Below are 18,598 nucleotides of genomic sequence, written 5' to 3' on the forward strand. Positions count from 1 at the left end.
ACCTCTGCCACGCTTCCTCTCTCTGTATATGTACAGAAATGCTCCAAGCGGAAGCACTGAGATGAAAGAATTGGCCACAGAGATCAGGAAAGTGTTCCTGTCAGAAATCATCACAGTGAATGCCAGGCTGAACAGCAAGTTAAACCCCTTTCATCAGAAAGTATTCAGCAGATCTAGAACTCTTTCATTCTCTTGCCTCTTTTATCTCTTTGTCTGTTTGGAAATGTAGTTTCCTTTATCTGAAAGCTTTCCATTTTATTTATTTATTTATAAATTCAGAATCCCCCTTTCCAGAAGGCATCTCCCCCAGACACATCTCCTGTCCAGAACACGGTTTCTTTATGCCAATAGTTCTCAACCTGGTTGTGTCTTCCCTTTCCTTCTCTCTCCCCCGAGTACCTGACCCAGCAGGTCTTGGGAGAGTGGGAGGGGCAGAACTTGCATTTCTAATAAGTTTTCGGGTGATGCTGAGGATGCTGTGTGGTCCAGGAACCACAAACGTAGAGAACCACATACCCTAAGCAGTTTCTTCTACATCCTGGAAGTTAGTGTTTGATACTTAAATAAATAAAAAGCATCCCACAATAACAATATTTAGAGAGGCCACAGGAGGGGTTCCTTCCACAGAATAAGTGGTAGCACAGAATAAGTGAGGGTACATCTGAAATGCACAGTGGGCAGGTGCGGAAGCCCTTTGTCTGAGGAATTCCACCTGGGAGTGGGGCCACCTTACGTTGAAGGGGAAGAGGTGTTCCTCCCCTGTAACTGGAGTCCTTTGTGATCTCTGAGATACCTCCGTTCGGTTGTTTACTCTTCATGCAGAACAAAACAACTCTCTCTTTCCCGTGCAACTTTTTTGGTATGAATACCAAAATTATGTTCTGGAAATGTCAGTACAGTTGTCAGCATGTGTTCTACTCAGTTGAGGAAATCCACAAAACCTGTGAATACCCATGCCCTTGTAGGGGGAGGCAATCAAAGAGCCAGAAAATGACAGAAAAAGAGGGCAGAGGTGAGTCTTTTTTTTTTTTTTTTTTTTTTTTTGAGATGGATTCTCACTCTGTCACTCAGGCTGGAGTGCAGAGGCACCATCTCAGCTCACTGCAACCTCTGCCTCCTGGGTTCAAGCAATTCTTCTGCCTCAGCCTCCCAAGTAGCTGGAACTACAGGCGCACGCCACCACACCCCGCTACTTTTTTGTATTTTTGAAGAGAAAAAGTTTCACCATGTTGCCCAGGTTGCTCTCAAACTCCTGAGCTCAGGCAATCCGCCCGCCTTGACCTCCCAAAGTGCTGGGATTACAGGTGTGAGCCACCACGCCCAGCCAGGGGTCAGTCTTTTAACAAACAAGTTATAAAAGGAGGAAAAGGAAAGAAATGTTTAATGGGTGGGCATTATTTGACTACATCCCTGATATGGTTCAGTCGCTAAGCAATGTGATGTGACTATGTCTACTTGTCTTTAATCATCTCAAGAATTCTGCCAGGTGACTAATATTATCCCCTCTTTACAAACAAGGAAAGCAGAGCTTAGTGACGTTGAGCAATTTGCCCTGGGTCAAGGGATAGAGTCACTATTTGAGCCCAAGTCAGCCTAAGTTCCAAGTCTTCAGACTTTTTGCTACTCCACTATCCAGAGACCAGCCTAGACCAGGTCATGGTGTTGTTAGAACTGGCTGCACTGCCCAGGACCCCAGCCATACGGGAGGAGTGGGCACAGAAGAGCAACCACCCTGTCCCGGGCTCTCCCTGCTCCCACCCGGAGTCTGGTCTTATAAGCAAGATTTATACAACAAGACAGGGTGCCCCGTGCCTGTCTCCTATAAAGACAGTGTTGGCTCCATGGGCCTTAAACAACCTTAATTGCTGGGGAAACGTTATGTCTGTGAATGGTGGGTGGGCTGAGGTCAGAGTTTACATATATTTAGAGATCCTGACATGTTTACATCTTCTAAGAGATGTGGGATCAATTCTCCCTGGAGTTACACTTTCTCACAGGATGAGAGGATCATGGCGTGGGTCCACCGGCAGCGGCCTCCCAGGCTTCTCCGCCCCAGACTCTGTTTACTGCCTGTGCTTTCCCTAATCACGTTTTAGTGATTTGATATTGTGTATTTCACGGTTGCTCATAGACTAAAACTGGGAGTGGGGCAGAAAAACAGAAGGATGCTGTTTCCAGCTTTTGTGAAAGATGAGTGGGGAGAGAAATCCACACTGTTCAACAAATCACTGCTTGGAGGTCAGGGCAGATTCTCGCTCCGTCTCAAATACTTTAAAGTTCAATGCAGAAAAAGTGTGGGGTTCGGGAAAAGGAAAAGAAAATGGGTGAAATAGAAGGAGATAAAGGTGATGATCCTGGAGCTGAAACCGGGATCAGGCCCTGGTGCTTGCAAAGCACCTGCTCTGAGCATGCCCTTCCCCCTGTCTGGACCTCACTTTCTCCTTGTGTGAAGTGACAACCCCTAGATTTTGCCCAGAACCCCAGCCATACCGGAGGAGTGGGCACAGAAGAGCAACCACCCTGTCCCGGGCTCTCCCTGCTCCCACCCGGAGTCTGGTCTTACAAGCAAGATTCATATAACAAGACAGGGTGCCCCGTGCCTGTCTCCTATAAAGACAGTGTTGGCTCCATGGGCCTTAAACAACATTAATTGCTGGGGAAACGTTATGTCTGTGGAAGATATAACATTTCCAAGCCTAAGATTTGGAACTTAGGCTGACTTGGGCTCAAATAGTGACTCTATCCCTTGACCCAGGGCAAGTTGCTCAACGTCACTAAGCTCTGCTTTCCTTGTTTGTAAAGAGGGGATAATAGTAGATACCTGGCAGCCAAGAGCCACTTCACACAAGGAGAGAGTGAGGTCCAGGACATGCAGAGCGGGTCTCCAGAGTTTAGAGAAGTCCTATAGGCCACAGTAGACAGACTCGGCTGCACTGAGGGCAGGAAAGGAGAGAGGCATTCCAAGAAGAGGACTGAACATGAACCAAAGCTCAGAGAGGGGACGGGCCTGTCATCCCCAAAGACCATGAGGTAGCAGCCCTGGGCCGAGCAGAGGATCTTCTAGGGAAGATGAGGTTGGATGGGGAGGGTGGGAGGCTTCCTGGACAGCAATGGGACGTTTGAGCAGCGGCGGATGTGACAATAGGTCTGGAACACTCCTCACCCCTCTGACATTAGCACTAAGCTGGCTCTGCCTGGACCAAACTCTGTGCCAGGGACCGGGAGAGACTAGTGCACACGCAGCGTGTCCCATGCCATCCCAGCGCTCTTAGCTGCAGAGCAGCTCCAGGGCAATACCTACAGGGGGCTGGAGGAAGTGGTGGGCAATTAGCAAGTGCAGAAGTGCAGAGAGAGAGTGGGGGAAGGAGAGATTGATGCTGCGAAGGATGGAGTTGGGATGAGATCAGAAAAGGGCTTGTGCCAGTGGCAGGGTTAGAGCAGCCCTTAAAGGGAAGGTGTCCGTGGCCAAGTATTTCCAAGAAGGGTATTTGGTAAGAGAAAGTCTGAGCCACAGAACCCAGACGGGGAGAACAGGGACCTGCACAGCATGCATGGAGCCCTGCCCGCCAGGCTGGGCTTTAGGAATTATTCAAAGCTCTGGAGGGAGTTGGGGAGGGCTTTTGAGGGCTCTGTCATGGTAGACAGGAGTCCAGTAGCAAGAAGACCAGAGTCCTGTGAGATGTTGCCAGGGCTGTGAGTGCGGGATGATGGAGGGGTGTAAGAAGATACTGAGGAAGAAACAAACTGGCTGGCAGAAGGAGCGAGGGGAATTGGACATGAACCCAAGGTCTGCACACACAAGTAATACCCCAGCAGGACAGAACCACAGCAACGCACGGCTCCCACCTCCTGGCGGGTCTTGGCAAACCACACAGGGAGCTGCGTACTGTGGGTCAGGCTACCTCACTCACAGACTCTTAGCTCCGTGGGACAGGACTGCTGGGGACCCCTCACAGCCACACCTTGTAACTTTGCGGTATCCGCACCTCCATCTTAGGGTCTGCTCAGCATCCCATGTGAAGCTTGGCTGTCCAGCTGACAGCGAAGGGACCCAGGATCCTAGATCAAAATCCTCAGTTAGGGCTCCTCCTGCAGTCAACTGTGGGTCAGTCAATGGAGGCCAGTGACCTACACCAGGGCCACACTGCCCCTCTACGGCTGAGCAAGGAAGTGCAGCTGTTGGTGCCACTGGAAAGAGGAAGATGTCACTCAAGTTTGGCATCTCTTAGCTGGACTGCCAGGAGGGAACTGGCTGTTCAGTGGCAACCAATAGCATATTTTTTAGGTCATGACTGAATGCAGAAACGCAAAACGTGCTAACCAGCCTCTAATGTATAATTGCCTTGTCTTCTTCCAAATCACCTTTTGGTTTAACAAACAGGGTAACCTGGCTGATGCCTCAAGCCCGCACTCCCACTCTCCTATCCCAGGGTTTTCACATTGCCTCAAGGAAGAGGAGTGGATTTCAGGAGCATGATTCCCACCCCCACACCCCCACATGCCTCCATAACCTCCTAAAGACTCACAAACTGGTTACCACAAGCCTCATTTGAGATCATCATAGTATTGCAAAAATCAGGAAGTTCTGCGTGAAAGTCTGGATCATCAGCATCTCTTAAAAATCAGAAAATCTGCCACACTGAGGAAACTGGGTAATGCTGCCCATAGAAAAGAGGTGAATGCCCCCGTCGTGCCTCACACCTACTGCCTGCTGTGGCCTCCTATGGCCCACTCCACTCCTGATTGTCATCTGCACAGACCCTGGGGGAATCGGGTGGAAGACCCCTAGATCTTCCTAAGAGGCTTTAACTCATAAGGACATGCAGTTCCCTCCGCAATCCTGCCCCTTGAGGAGGACATTGAGAGGAGCTTTGGGTCAGCAGAGGTACAGCAGCAGTGGCTGGGTTCTGTGAGAAGAAGAAGGAGGCTGAGGGGTGCTAAGCACCAGCCCCAGGTCCCATCGGTCCTGCTCTCACTGAAGCCCCAGCCTTTGCTTCTCAGGGCTTGGATTCTTGGGTGTCATGGTCACCTCTCTTCCCAGATGGAATCCCAACTCACCTGTGCTTTGTCTTTGCTCCTCTGTAGCGCCTGCACCTCAGTGAAGATGTGGCTGGGGCCACATTCATGGCGGCGGGCAGTTCGGCCCCAGAGCTGTTCACATCGGTCATAGGTAGGTGACAGCCTGAGGGAGACATCTCAGCCCTTCACTGTCTGAAGGAAAAGGGCTCTGGGAACAGATAGCTCCAGACCAAGATTGTCTGCCAATCACAGGCAATGATAATTCAGGGGCCTCAATGAGGAGAGCATCAGCCTCCCATCTGCTGTTGTTTTATTTAAGTGATGCTTTTCCTGTTCATGAACTTGTCCCAGCCCCTGAGCCCACCACGCTCCTGTGCAGCAGTCATCCCTCTGTAAATTAGAAAGCTCGCTCCACCCCTCAGCTGTTTCCTGCAGATTCTGAGAACAATCTAATGCTTATGAGAGGTCCCCCACGCCCATCTTGGAATGCAACAAGGCCACAACAGCCAGGCTGATGTGGGATCTGTGTTTCAGGGGTCTTCATCACCAAAGGCGACGTGGGAGTTGGCACCATCGTGGGCTCAGCGGTATTCAACATCCTGTGCATCATTGGTGTCTGCGGGCTCTTTGCTGGGCAGGTAAGACTGGCGGCTTCTTTGTGATGGCAAAATGTGACATCTGGGAAAAAGGAGGCATGGAGTTTAGGCAGGGGACTGCCTTGCTGGAACACAACTTGCATCTGGGCCCAGTGGTTTGGGCAGCAGTGATTTGGGACCCCACATCCCAGGAGGCTGGCCCAGCAGGAAGTGGAAACTGGTAATCCACCATTACGTGGTCTCCATGTTAATGGAATACAGAATGCTCAGCTCCACGTAAGCAATTAACTAGCCTGAAAGATATGGGTTACAATCTGAAGGGTGCCACACTCATTTTGATGTTACCGATCTGAACTAGAATGGTTTAATTCAATTGTAGGTATGATTTTCTCCCAGTGGAAATAGAATACATGAGAATCTGCTAAACGAAATGTGCAGTCATCATGGTTTAGGACACAGCCTAACCTTTTTTGACCTTGTTGGAGCACTCATTTCTCTGTTTGTTATAGCGTGCCTTTGGGGTCGTTCATGAAGGGCTTTGCAAGCCTGCAGTTTACCTATATAGGTGATGCCACTTCCAGGGAGTGTCCTGGGGTCTGTGTCCTTTATGAATGCCGATGTATGCTTTGGAAAGTTTGGGGTAGGTGCTCAGGAGCCACTGCATGGGTGGCTCTAGGCAGCAGAGCCTGCAGGACACCACAGCAGTGCCTGGATGCTTGTTTGCAGGGTTTGTAACTATTTTGCCAACTCTGATATCCTAAATTTCTTCTAAGGAATTTTATTCAGAAACAACACAACCCTGAGGCCTCTGCCCAAATGCTCAAACTTTGTGTATCTTCTAGTACAAGCCACTTCTGGAAGCTCACGGAGGCTACTCCACTGACAATATCAAGGAACCTGTTGACCCTAATCACCCCATCAGCAGCCTTGATATGAACAGTGCACTGTTCTGCTAGAAGCAGCTGATTGGGTCAGGAGGCTAAGGAGAACCCCAGGGCAGCCTTCTCCACAGGCTTTGCCAGGCCTTTCACCTCACAGCAGTGGCAAGGGGCACCCCATGCTGCCCATTCTGCTGACGCAGACTCGAGGGCCTCCATGCAGGATACCCCCGGTGCACCATTGCATTCTCCACTGCCCATTTCAACTCCCATCATCTTCATGCCTATTGATTTGTCTGGATTGCCTGGTGTGTCAGTTGCTTTCAGGTGACATGCAGAAGGGCATCTGGATCTCATCAGGAGTCAGCTCCAGGGCCTACAGGTGGATGGGTTCCTTCTGTCAGGAGAAGGGGCTCCCAGTCCATGGTGACTGAGCTCTGCTCAGCTCCATAGGCTAAATACTTTCCCTCTTCTCATCCTTTCTGTCAGTGAGCTCATGTCTTAGATTTTGTGAACCCACAATATGTGCTTTTTAAATCTCCCATAAATGTAGTTCGTATTTTTTTTAAATGAATCTCTGCCTTTGCCTTTGGTGCTATTGGCACTTCCCTGGGTCTCCTTTCCCTGGGACACCTGCTCGTGGCCCTCCAGAGATGAACAGTCGCACCCAGCAGAAGAGTCTGTTGCTGTGAGCACTCTCCTAATTAGCATTGTCACCATCAGCACTATGGTTATTAGTCTGGCTGTTATTAGTGTTGTCATTAGTTCATTAGTCATTTGTACCTGAAGCTTGATTCTAAAGCAAGCCCAAAGGAAGAGAGAGAATGTAGAGAAATGAAACAGATGACTAGGGAGCGTCTAGTCATGCCTCACAACTAATGACTTATGAAATGGCTCGGATACATGTGTGGCTCATCACTCATTAGCAACGCGGTTCATCGCAGCTTGGCTGGAACACCTGCATCAAAGGCAGAGGGCTCCCTGAACTCCAGTAATGCTGGTGTCTGTCCCTTGACTCCCTCCAGAAGGTTTTGGCTGGCTCAGCTCACAATCCCACATAACCTAGGACAGAAGTAACAACCGTGACTGTTGGGAGAAGCAGTCCAGGCGGTGACTCTGGATGTCAACCTTTCCTTCTGCCTTTCCTGTCCTGTGCCCACTTGGATATTTTCAAGGCCATCCAGCTCAGGGATCCTTCAAGTCTTTGCAGAGGAAGCAAAATCATGTTTTAGAAAGAACATGGGCTGGGAAATCAGATGGGTCTAGGTTTGAATCCTGATTCTGCCATTTTCTTGCTGTGGGACCTTGGAGAAGTTACTTATGTTCTCAAAGCCTCATTTTTCTCATCTGTAGAGTGCGTACAAGCACATCTACTTCCTAGTGTTGCCATCAGGAAGAACCATAGCATGTCAGCATTACTAGCACCTGCTCTACATGGTGAGTCAGTCTCAGTTAGACACCATTATCAATGCTCAGAATACGCACCCCTGGGTTCTCACCTCCAAATTCCACCTAGGTCACTGTGATAATTTGACCAACCGGTTGATGGAGATTATCTAAGAGTCAAGGGTGTCTATCTCTTAATTAACAGACACAGGATACTCGGTGGGAAGGGAAGGGATGGTCAGGGAGAAGGTCTTCTAAATGGAAATCAAAATAAGGAGATGTTCATAGAAAAACAATCTCAAAGGACTGGTACTTACTTCTGTGCTGTCTATCAGTGGGAGGAAGAAAAGAAGAAATGGCAGCTTCCCAGCCTCACATAAGGAGAAGCCTTCCCAGGCAGTGGAGCTGGGGCAGTGGAATGTTATGGCAAAGGCTGGATATTGGGAATTGAAGCGATTAATAAATCCAATCATGGGTCTCACTTAACATTTTATTTATGTTGATCTGCACTTTCATTTGGCTGAGAGAATTACCAGCGAGTACCCGTGGGCCTCCCTCTACGAATTTCAGCATGGAGGGCTGCACATGACCAAGTCTGTTATCCATCTGAAATTAAAGTAATTAAGCTATAGGGTTTGAGTTCCTGTCTCAATTAGGGTTTTGATGAATTCAGTGTAATTAAATGTCTGCTGTATTTGCAGTTTGCAAACATAGCCCTCGCTTCGGTGTTCGCCTAAGGTGCTTTGGGGAGTTTTATGGGACAAAAAGGAAATTGCTTCTTAGAAAGTGGCTTATAGAGAGATTCTTGGCATCACTGCAAGACATTTACAAGGCTGTGGTCCTACAAGTTTCCTTTATTGATAAACAAAGAATAATAACAACAAAGAGAAAACACTGAGCTCTTGATGCAACATACTAATGTAACTTGCACATTGTGTTGAAAGGACTTCACGCCAATTTTGTAAACCAATGTACTTATGAATTTAAATCTGCTGTTCAGAGCATGTTAAGATTTAAATGCATAACCACAAACAGAAATTATGCCTCTTAACTGCATCCCAAGTTAGGACTTTTACATTCAGGTTATTACAGGTCGGCAGATGGCTCCAGTTTATAACGGAGAGCTCCAGCATCACCTCTACTGCCATCATCAAAATGTGCCTGATGTTCTTTGGCAAGGCCCATCTCATCTTGGCTGGGTTTGCCTTTCTTCAGATAATGCTGGCTCGATTAAACAAACCCTAGCAGCACCCAGAGGTTGCACCTCTGAATTGAAATCCGCCTGCATTTGGGTTTCCCCAGGAGACTCTAAGCAAGGACTCAAGTGCAAACAGTTGATTTTCAAGGTGATCCCAGGACGTGCTAGTGGGACAGTAGGGACAGAAGGCAGGGAAGAGAAAGCAGCAGAGGAAAGTGTGTTAGCAAGCCAGTTATCACTGTGGGCAACTGAGATTTAATTCTTCTGTGGGAACTGGAAGACGGTTTAATGGAAGAGCTACCAAGTTATCTCATGTAAGGAGGCAGGGGAGCTGAGGTATTTATTTATCCACCAACTTCCATCATTCATTGGTTAAAGACTGCTCTTAAGGCATATTAATTCCCCACCATCCCAGCTTGCTAGTCCCAGGCAGAGGGGACTTTGGGGCCCAGGGGAAACCCCCAGGCAAAGAGATCTAGGGGCAACAGTTGAAAGGACCTGAGAAGGTAAAGGTGGGGAAATATGAGGGAACCCATAATGCATTTGCTACGAACTCAAGACAAAGGCTTTAAAACAGTTCACTTGTTGGGTCTCATCTTCAGCTCCCTTGGATGAAACACAAGCTTTACTTCTAGGCAGACTATAAAGAGTCCAGGGCCAGGCCATCTTGCATTTAAAGAATTTCCTCTCATGTTAAAAATAACAGCTACTGTTTATTAAGCTTCTCCAACATTCAGGCACCACGCTCGATTCTATATAAATATTTGCAGAAATACACCCACTGAGTTTTAAGATAGTATCATCCTTCTTCACAGGCAAGGAAATAAACAGATACTGGGGGATTCCGTATCCCCCAGATGGCAAAGGCTCTATCGTGAGGTGGTTAAGACTGAACAAACAGATACTGGGGATTCCGTATCCCCCAGATGGCAAAGGCTCTGTCGTGAGGTGGTTAAGACTGAACTCGAGCTCACATCAGTTGGTCACAAAATGCAGGGTAGATGATGTGTTGGGTTTTGTCTGTTTCCAAATGGGGAATCTATGATTTTAAAATCTCCAGATGTTAGCATTACATTCTTGTACGTAGCCTTGGATTTTATGTGTTCCTTGGAAGTTTGGGGTGTAGGATCTGGGGTCAGTGCAAATAAAACAGGCACGTCAGCAAAATGATGGTAGCCCATGATTAACAATGAAAGTATTAGGTAGGTGTCATTACTTACAATGGCAAAAACCACACTTACTTTTGCACCAACCTAGTATTATACTTAGCTCAAACAGTGTGCAGCTAGAAGCTTCTCTTATACTCAGACAGCATCTTTCACAGCTGGGCTTTTGCTTCCACCACAGATGGAGAACTCAGGCTGATAAACACAATGGGAGACCCACAGACTGCCCCAGCTTACCCCGTATACCTTGATTCCGAGCTTATTGTTCCCCAGGCAGAACCCTACACTTTAGCGACCCTGTTCCAAGCCTAAGACACATCCAGATTCCCCAAGAAGCTGGGGATGGAGGACAGGGGAGGCTGAAAACCACACATCAATAGTTTTGCTAAACCTAAAAATAGGGACTAGAGACCTAACAGCCACTCCAGGGGGAGATGAAACTGCAAGGAAGAGAACGAGTGATCTGTCGAGAAACCAAGGGGATGGGTGCAGGAGAAGGCCTCACCCAGGAGGCAGGGTGCTTCCTTACAGGACCCTGTCAATACCAGAGAGCAGAATGTGTGGTGCAGGAGTGGACCAAGGCCAAGGTCAGGTCCAGCTGGGGCAGCCACTCAATTCCATCACATCCAGTAAAACTGGGTTTCTCCCAGCATCTTCTGCAAGCTGTGGCATCAGGAGGCAGGTCCCTGTTAGAAGCAGAGCCCCAGTCCTAACCTCATGCCAACCGAATCAGAAGAGCAGCTTACCTGCTTCGGCTCCATCTGCAGGCTCAGCTCTACCCACGTTCTAGACCAAGCGTGGCCCTGGATGAGAGGCACCCTCCAGCAGCTGGTCCAGGCAGGGTAGACAGGCCTCTTAAGGCCCCAGTTCTATGACTGACTGTCTGCCTGAGACTGTCTCCCACACTGTCGCCTCGTAATTTCTTTTCCCTGGCCATCCCCACCCCCACCCTCTCAAGGCCAGGCCCTGACAGGGCTCCACACCTCATCTCCCCCGACAGATGCTGTTGGTTCCATACCCAGAGTTCTACTAAGGCCACCTGCCAGCTCTGCGCTGCTCCGTTTTCATTGCCTCTAAAACTTCATACCAGATCTCTGTGTTAGTTTTGACTTTGGCTCACAAAACTTGTTTCTTGCTTGTTCTGCTCCTTTGCTATGATCTCCTGAAATCAGATTCATTCTCAGATCCACATCTCAACTAATTCAGAGCCTTTCAGTTTCAGGTAACAAAAAAAAAAAAATTCAAACTCTAACTGGCTTCTTAAATGAAGAAAATTTATTGGTGTCTCTGAAAAATGCAAAGGAGAGTGGACACCAGGTATGGCTTGATCAGGACTTTCAGCCCCATTGTTGTGATTCTTCTATCTCTAATCTCCTCTGTTTTCTTCCTTAGACTAGATTTTTTTTTTAATGGCATAAAATAGCTGTAGCATTTTCAGGTCTCATATACACATACCACATTGACAGGAAAGAGAAAGAGAATGTCTCCTTGGCCACAACGCCTCGTTCCCCACGTCCACATAGCATCATCAGATAAAACTCCGACTGGGCCAGCTCAGGTCACCTGAGCATCCCTGAACCAATCACTGTGGCAAAGGAACTAGTTACTCAATTGGTTTAGGTTAATCAAGAATCACACGCCATTTCTCCCTTCCCTCCAGAGCTAAGAATCTAATCATTTCCACCCCACATACACAGTTTTTGGTTTATTATAAAAAGCAGAGATAAATGACTTCAGGACGAAGCCTGTGCATGATCATGTGCTGCCTCAATGTCTGCTTTCCCTGTGATGGTGCAACACAAAGGCCAAAATGCACACAGATTCACTCTAGGTCTTGGTGTGGACATATGCTCTCATTTCCTTCAGGTAAATAACCCAGGAGTGGGATTACTGGGTTGTGTGCTAAGTATGTTTGTAAGAAACCACCACCAAACAGCTTTGCAAAATGGCTAAACCATTTGTATTTTCACCACCTACATGTGGGATTCCAGGTGCCCCACATCATCGCCAGCACTTAGTTTTATCACTATTGCTTCACTTTGTTTTAATTTTAGCCATTCCAGGGAACACAAATGGCACCTCACTGTGGTCTGAATTTGCATTTCCCTGACGAGTCGTGATGTTGGACATCTTTTAACGGGCTGCTTTGCCGCCCTCTTTGGTGAAAAGTCTGTTGAAATATCTGCCTATTTGTTAGTCAGGGGTTTTGTGCTCTTCTGATTCTGGCAGTCTCTAAGTCATCACACTCAACCAAGCACTCCTCTGAGTCCTTCTGTCCAATTCATTTCCAAGGCTGAATCAATAGTGGGTAGAGCCATTAGAAATAATTTGACTGATCATGGCAATGTTGTATTAACTCTGTTGCTTGGATTTGGGTTTGCAAGAGAGGTACTCATAACCGGCACTCTGCAATGGGGTAAAGGAAATGAAGCAATCACTTCCCTTTAGTATGGTACACCTGGGTGCATCTGAGATGCATCATTCCAGAAATGTGAAGAGAAAAGCAGGAACCTCTGGTGCCCAGAGGTGAGCACTCCTTCCATGCAATTTTCGCGGTGCTCCTTGAAAATGAGTAATTTTCACGTTTCTCTTGAAACTCACTTTCAAGGAGCACCGTGAAAATTACTGGAAGGAATGTTCACCTCCTGAAACTCACTGCCTATATCCTTGGCAAAGACTTGTTTTTTGAGTTGGAGTCTCACTCTGTTGACCAGGCTGGAGTGCAGTAGCGCAATCTCGGCTCACTGCAACCTCCGCCTCCTGGGTTCAAGTGATTCTCCTGCCTCGGCCTCCTGAGTAGCTGGGATTACAGGTGCCTGCCACCATGTATTTTTAGTAGAGACATGCATAGACTATATAATAATCAAATCTGGGTATTTAGAGTGTCTGTCACCTTAAGTATTTATCATTTCTACATGTTGGGAACATTTCAAGTCCTCTCCTCTAGCTATTTTGAAATATACAATACATTGTTGTTCACTGTAGTCACCCTACTCTGCCGTCAACTATTACAACTTATTCTTTTTACCCAATTGGATGTTTGTACCCATTAACCAACCTCTCTTCATCCCCCCTCACCCCACACTCTTTGCAGTTGCTGGTATCCATCATTCTACTTTATACCTTCATGAGATTAACATTTTTAGCTCCTACATGTGAATGAGAACATGAGATACTGTATTTATCTTTCTGGGCCTGCCTTACTTTCACTGAACATGATGACTTCTGGTTCCAACCATGTTGCTGCGGGTGACAGGATTTCATTCTTTGTTATGGCCAAATAGGAGTCCCTTGCATGTATATGCCACATTTTTACACATTCATCCATTAGCAGACACTTAGGTTGACTCCATACGTTTGCTATTGTGAACAGAGCTGCAACAAACGTGGGAGTGAAGTGTATCCCTTCAATATGGAGTTTGCAGTCTTAAAATGGAGATGTGAAGGACACAACCAAAGTAAAGTTTGGGGGGTGTTTTTGGGACTTGTTTCATATAACAGAACACTTTTCTGGTCAAATTCTTTTTACTCTAGGCCAATCTTTTTTTTTTCTTAATTTTTTATGAAGTAAGACATTTGTGGCCTCCTGATGCAGCTGCTCTTTCCTGCAGGGAAAATCTAACTCTGCATTTGAATGGAAACCTGGAGCCTGGACCTGAGCCTGAATCTCCAAGTGAAAAACAAATGCCATTAACCTTTCCAGATGGCGTGCAGACCATCTAGGGCAATGGGAGGGCTCATGTACCATATGTCTGGCTTTGACTGGCAAAGTAAGATTGGGGTGAGGTTGACCAGGGCTGTCCCTCCCCTGACCCAACCAAGGGGGTGACTTACCTTGTGCGTGGCAGGAAAAATGAGTTCCTTCTTCCCTTCCCTACAGTGGATATGCATGAACTGCGATTCCCTGGGAGATGAGAAAGAATAAAGCACACTGGCCTCAGTGTGCTTCATTTACCTGTGACTTTTTCCTCACAGTGGAATTGTGGCTGCACTTGGGGCATGGAAAATTAGAATTAGGGCACTTGGTGAGGTACCAGCAGCTGGGAGACTCAAGGCGTGGGTACAGCTGTTAGGCGGCATTAAACCCCTGCCCTTCGTCATTTTAAGATCTTGGTCATTATACAGTAAACTTTACTTTTTCCACTCCCTTGCACTGTCTTTGATTACTGCAACATGTAACTTCTAAACACGTGTGTCCCTGACTCCCCATGGCATCTATGTGCTTGACTCTTTTCTTAAAATAAATAAAAATTTAAATATATATATAATATATATACACATATACGTACAGACACGCTCCAGTTACTATTCTTATTTTTAATTAAAAACAGTTTTCATATGAATAGCTAGTCGTTACTGGGAACGCAGTTGAGTCGATGTGAAATCATATGCATGAACTCGTTCAATCTTTGTATCAACCCCATGGTGTAGGCTGTGCGTTCTTCATTGTACAGATGAGAAACTAGATCCCAGAGAGGGAGGTTGAGAAACATACCCTAGGCCACACCTCCAGGAATGGCAGAGCTGGGACGCAGAACAAAGCAATTTGGTTCCAGATTTGTTGATTTCTGTGGGGCACACATGAGTCAGTGGAGCAAGGCAGGGCAGAAGGACTCCCGTCCTGGGGGTCCTAGAAGAACACGACTCCCAAATGGAGGAGGAGGCCGCCCTAGACTGTCCTGCAGTCCCTCCTGTGCATCTGGAGGACTGTGTGTGTGATATGTCCTTGGGCCTGTTTGCTTTAGAACACCTGATAGTGCTGAGCCCGGCTACCCAGGTGTTCATCTCCGAATGGAAAACAAGATGCTGCCTCCTGTCAGATGCTGAGACTCTATTCCGAGCTACGTTTATGCACGCCCTCATTAGGGAATTTTGCAGGGATTGAAACGTGGTGTGGGACTGAATGGAGTTTGAGGCCTTGCGCATACCGTTTCCTGACACCATTATGCTCTGGGGCTGGGACGCTCTGCAGCACGAAGCACAGGAAGACTCACCTTCCCTCATCCTGATGAGTTTGTTCAGCCCATTCTGTTCTTGACATCTCCTCTCCTTGCGAAGAATTGACTCTGTTTCAGGGATACAGAGGAAAGCTTGAGAGGGGGGCAGCCAGGAGGTTCTTCTATGACCCACAGAGTCAAAGCTCAGGCAGGTCCTTCATAAATGTGTGCTTTCCTTTTTGGAAACATGTTGGCTTCGGAGTCCTTGTAGGGCTTGACTTGGCTTATGCTACCTGTGAAGGTCCAGGGGCCAGGCTGAAGGCCTGTGGGGATCTTTCTGAGGGACGGCCTCAGTGTGTTTGGTACAGAGTTGAGAACCAGGTCAGGGTGGAAAACATGTGGCTTTCACCCAAGCAGGGGTTCATCTTCCAGCTCTCCCAGCTTCCCCTTGGCCCCAGCTCTAGCTCCAGACCCTGCCAGCTTGGCCAAGACAAACCCCATTAGGAGGCGCCATTCCTCCCTGGACTCATAAATTCTGCCCAGCAATTAAGCCCAGAACACCTACTATGAGTCATCATACTCATATGAAGCGCTCCGGAGGGCCTCTGAGAGACCTTTCAAATGCCATCAAAAAAGTCAGCTCTGCAATTTCATATAAACAAACAAGAATATCATGATCAAATATATCTCTTTAATTTCTATGACAATAAAAGAAGTTTGCACATCTGTCATCTCACATAAATAAAAATGGATTTTAATGAAATGCTACTCTACAGGTTGGAACTGAAGCAAAATGTTTAAAATGTGCAGCTCCAATTCTGGCCCTAGGCAGAGAGTAATTGTAAATACTAGTCATATTGTATTATAATACACAAGCACTAAGCTAAGTGGATTTTGTGTGTGTGTGCTTTCTTATGAGTCCTGTCACCCAGGCTGGAGTGCAGTGGCATAATCATAGCTCACTGCAGCCTCAAACTCCTGGGCTCCAGCGATCCTCCCACCTCAGCCTCCTGAATAGCTAGGACTACATACCTGGCTAATTTTTAAAATTTTTGTGTAGTGATGGGGTCTCCCTATGTTGCTTAGGCTAGTCTCGAACTCCTAGCCTCAACTGATCCTCCCGCTTCTGCCTCCCAAAGTATTGATATTGCAGTTACGAGTCACTGAGCCTGGCCAAGGCTAAGTTTATATGGTTCTGGAGGCTAACTGCCCACTTTCAAATCTTGGCCTCTCCTCATCTTGATTACGTGAACTTCAGAAGTTACTTAACCTTGCTGTGCCTAAGTTTTCTCATCTAATAATGGGAGTAATAATAATATCTACCTAATAGGGTTGTTGTGGTGTTCATATATGTTTATATATGTCAAACACCCAGAAGACCCATTCGCCTTCTCCTCTACCTGTGCCGCCGGCCAAACCTTGGTTTGGGCTGCTGCCCAGCACGGAAGTTTGTCTGGTGGTTGCAGCGGGGTGGGGGGTGGATCCCAACCCACTTTTTTCATGGGGCCCTCTTGCCCGGAGGCTCCAGGTCTATTTTCAGCCTCTGCAGCTGCCCTCTCAGAAGTCTTCTGTTTCTTTAGTGCCCCAGTCTCTTGGTCTGTCCTAGCCGGCAAGAGCTCAAGCAGTTGGAATTCCCTTTATTTGGGGATCCACACTTGGAAAAGGATAGAAAAAGCAACGCACCCACAACCTGTGTATCTGCATCATCCCGACTTCACTCTTGGCGATCACAGACCCAGGGTGAACCCATGCTTCCCCCGTCTGACTCCTGCCCTGTTGACAAAACCAGGGAAGCCACCAATGCCATTCTCGTTGTTCCATGGAGAGCTGAGGTTAGATGTAGCCCTTTCTCAGAATAGTGCTGACACTTGCTTCACGTAAGGGCTCCTGGGACTTCAGAAAGTTCCCGGCCATGCTACAAGCTGGTTGTGTGGGTCTGAGAGTCCTGCAAGCCCTCTTCCGTCCCTCCATGCATAGCCTCTTGGCTGGCTCTGTTCTGCAGTGCCGGCGTTTCCGGAAAAGGGGGGTGTAAGTTAATGTTTAAGACTCCTGTTACTATTAATAATTGAAATAGTAATAGGAGTAACAGGAGCATTAATTTAAAGTTATTACTGTTATCGGCCAGGAGTGGTGGCTCACGTGTGTAATGCCAGCACTTTGGGAAGCTGAGGCAGGTGGATCACCTGAGGTCAAAAGTTTGAGACCAGCCTGGGCAAAATGGTGAAACCCTGTCTCTACTAAAAATACGAAAATTAGCTGGGTGTGGTTGGCGGGCCGGGTTGGTTGGTACAGGTTGGTAGCCTATAATCCCAGCTACTCAGGAGGCTGAGGCAGGAGAATCGCTTGAAGCTGGGAGATGGAAGTTGCAATGAGCCGAGACTGCACCACTGTACTCCAGCCTGGGCAACAAGAGCAAAACTCTGTCTCTAACAAAATAAATAAGTTATTATTATTATTATTATTATTCCCAACATGTATTGATGGCTCCTGGGCACTACTCTGTGTTCTTTACATATATTATTTTATTTAATCCTCTCTGGAGTCCCCTGCAAAAAGTGCTGTCATCGTCCTTGTTTTACAGATGAAAAATCAGAGATATAGCTCATCAGCCTTGATGCCAATGGATGGCTTGGGAGAGCTTTTGCCCACCTAGTCCACACGCAAACCCCCGTTTTATCTTACTATAAAGATATGACTTCAGAAAAAACCCTCTACCCTCTCCCTTACCCAGACAGATGCCTGGGCCTCTTTGAAACTTTGAAACGACATCTCTCAGTTTCACCCAGATAGGAAATGTCCAATCCAAACTTCCAACCCAGGTCTAGCCAACTCTAGAATCCAAGCTGTACCACACTGTATACTATTATATATTTTCCAAAAGATATATATTATATATCTATCAAGAGAGTCACCATGCTAAGCATGGCTTGGCTTGAGAACTCCCTCTTCACAAGCAACAAGATCTAAAGGGGTCTCTCATCACATACATGAAATCCCTGCTTATGGCTCTGTCCAAAGGAGGCCTGTCCAAACCGGATGGCAAAGGCACGGGAGTCCCTGGCTGTCTCTGGGCAATAATGAGTCAACAGACAGGTGTGTGGAGAGTTGAAAGCAGCCACATGTCCTGCAAGCCCACCCCTCTCTGCTACCACTGGAGGCATCAGCCAGCGGAGGTGGGCTTATCACACCTGCAGCATGGTTCAGCTGAGCAAGATTGCTTAGGAAAAGCTGGCACATGCCCGGTGCATGTGGAACTAAGTCCTAGCAAAACAGGTCAGGGTTTCAGTCTCTCTGGAATTGTCACCCTCTTTAAAGTCCTGAAATCACACAGCATGGTGCTAGTCATGGAACCAAAGTTCATCTACCAAAGCTCCAAGTGAGATTTAGAAGCAAACAAATCCTTACACGTAATTGAGTC

The 18,598-nt window shown here is 47.3% G+C and overlaps 1 protein-coding gene across 2 annotated transcripts in view; it reads left to right on the top strand.

Annotated features, from left to right (window-relative positions):
- The window catches only part of SLC24A3 (solute carrier family 24 member 3), a 503,905-nt gene that overhangs the window by 371,056 nt on the left and 114,251 nt on the right, over nucleotides 1-18,598 (top strand). For both annotated transcript variants that reach the window (XM_032248222.1, XM_032248223.1), the window contains exons 5-6: nucleotides 5,086-5,170; nucleotides 5,554-5,657. In XM_032248222.1, coding sequence (XP_032104113.1) covers nucleotides 5,086-5,170; nucleotides 5,554-5,657 — 189 coding nt within the window. The remainder of the gene's footprint in view (nucleotides 1-5,085; nucleotides 5,171-5,553; nucleotides 5,658-18,598) is intronic.

The sequence above is a fragment of the Sapajus apella genome, unplaced genomic scaffold (assembly GCF_009761245.1).
Source record: "Sapajus apella isolate SASKATOON/1434 unplaced genomic scaffold, GSC_monkey_1.0 scaffold65, whole genome shotgun sequence".
Classification (NCBI taxonomy): Eukaryota; Metazoa; Chordata; class Mammalia; order Primates; family Cebidae; genus Sapajus; species Sapajus apella.